Consider the following 1,227-nt stretch of genomic DNA (forward strand, 5'->3'; position numbering starts at 1 on the left):
ACTGACAGGTCTCATGACTAATGACTCAACAGTTAGCTGTTTGGGGGCAGCCCTAAAATTAATGTGCAGAAACATACCACCATTGGAGCGATCAACCCAGCTGAAAGTGATGGCTCCATCTTTGCTGCTCTCGCTAAAGCGAAGCAGGAAGGTCCCGTTCTGTCTTTCCTGCAGAAGGACCCATGTTCTCTCCCTGCTCACGAAGCCCATGATGTACCTGAAAACCCATGTACACAATATAACAAGGCTTTGTCACTGTGCTTCCTAGTTAACTAATCTCAAACAGTAATACTCAGAAGAGTGGATCACTGTCTCATTATTAATGTGGTAATTATTTGTGGATGATACAATGAAACTCTGACAAGATCATTTATGATGCGTCTTACCCATCACGCCAAAGATCTACCAAGTGCCTTTTGATCAAATCCAAAATTCCATCAATCCACATCCAGGTACTTTCATTCTGGCACAAAGAAAAGAAAATGTCAACAGGTAAAGGGTTTATTACGCCCCATAGGCTGTACAAACTGTGGAACTCGCAGCATGACAAGATTCCTCCTCTACTCTCACCTTGGAGAACTTGCTCCATTGAACGAAACCATCAGGATCATCTGTGAAGAAATCACCACTTAAATAACAAATGTCATGAAAATAACGAACTCTGAAACTAATACATCATCCATCTATACAAACAATGAGTGCAGGATTTATTTCAAGAACCATTAGTACATTAAAAACATGATCACTGACCGACTCCTTTGTTTGGAATCCTTACATTATTAATATGTACAGTCACCTGTCACTGCGCCCAGCCTTCAAACAGTAAACCCACAACATGTTGTTACTCAGCGGTTTTTGAACGGGTGTTGCCCCCTCAACCTCCCCGATGGCATGGACCGATTTACTGGAGGGACTGGCCAAACACTCACCCACTATTTTGTCTTTCAGCATGGAAAGCTGGTTTTCATCCAGTTCTCGCTGGCCAACGGACAAAAACTGCCAGCTCAGAACCTGGGACAGCTTCTCCCAGTGGAGTGGAGGAGGGTTGACAAACAAGGACAGGTTCTACAGAACATTAGATTTGAATACAAAAGACATTAACCTGCTGTCCTTCACAAGGACGCGACTATGACCATGGTTTTAAAAGTACACGAGTGTGAGATGGCTTTACCCATGGTTCGCTGGTGGACAGCATGTTGCACCACATGACAGAGGCCCAGGCACTGG

At 44.0% G+C, this 1,227-nt stretch overlaps 1 protein-coding gene across 1 annotated transcript; it reads right to left on the bottom strand.

The window, feature by feature from the left end:
* Positions 1–6: 6 nt before the first annotated feature.
* LOC109954092 (signal transducer and activator of transcription 1-alpha/beta-like) lies at positions 7–1,221 on the bottom strand (the record flags this gene model as incomplete). The annotated part of the gene is made up of 5 exons (XM_020589510.1): positions 1,172–1,221; positions 930–1,065; positions 571–611; positions 387–463; positions 7–217 (listed from the first exon to the last, which is right to left on the bottom strand). Coding segments are annotated over exons 1-5 (501 nt in total), but the record flags the coding sequence as incomplete, so codon positions are not given.
* Positions 1,222–1,227: the final 6 nt, after the last annotated feature.

Source organism: Monopterus albus, unplaced genomic scaffold, assembly GCF_001952655.1.
Source record: "Monopterus albus unplaced genomic scaffold, M_albus_1.0 scaffold3164.1, whole genome shotgun sequence".
NCBI classification, from domain to species: Eukaryota; Metazoa; Chordata; class Actinopteri; order Synbranchiformes; family Synbranchidae; genus Monopterus; species Monopterus albus.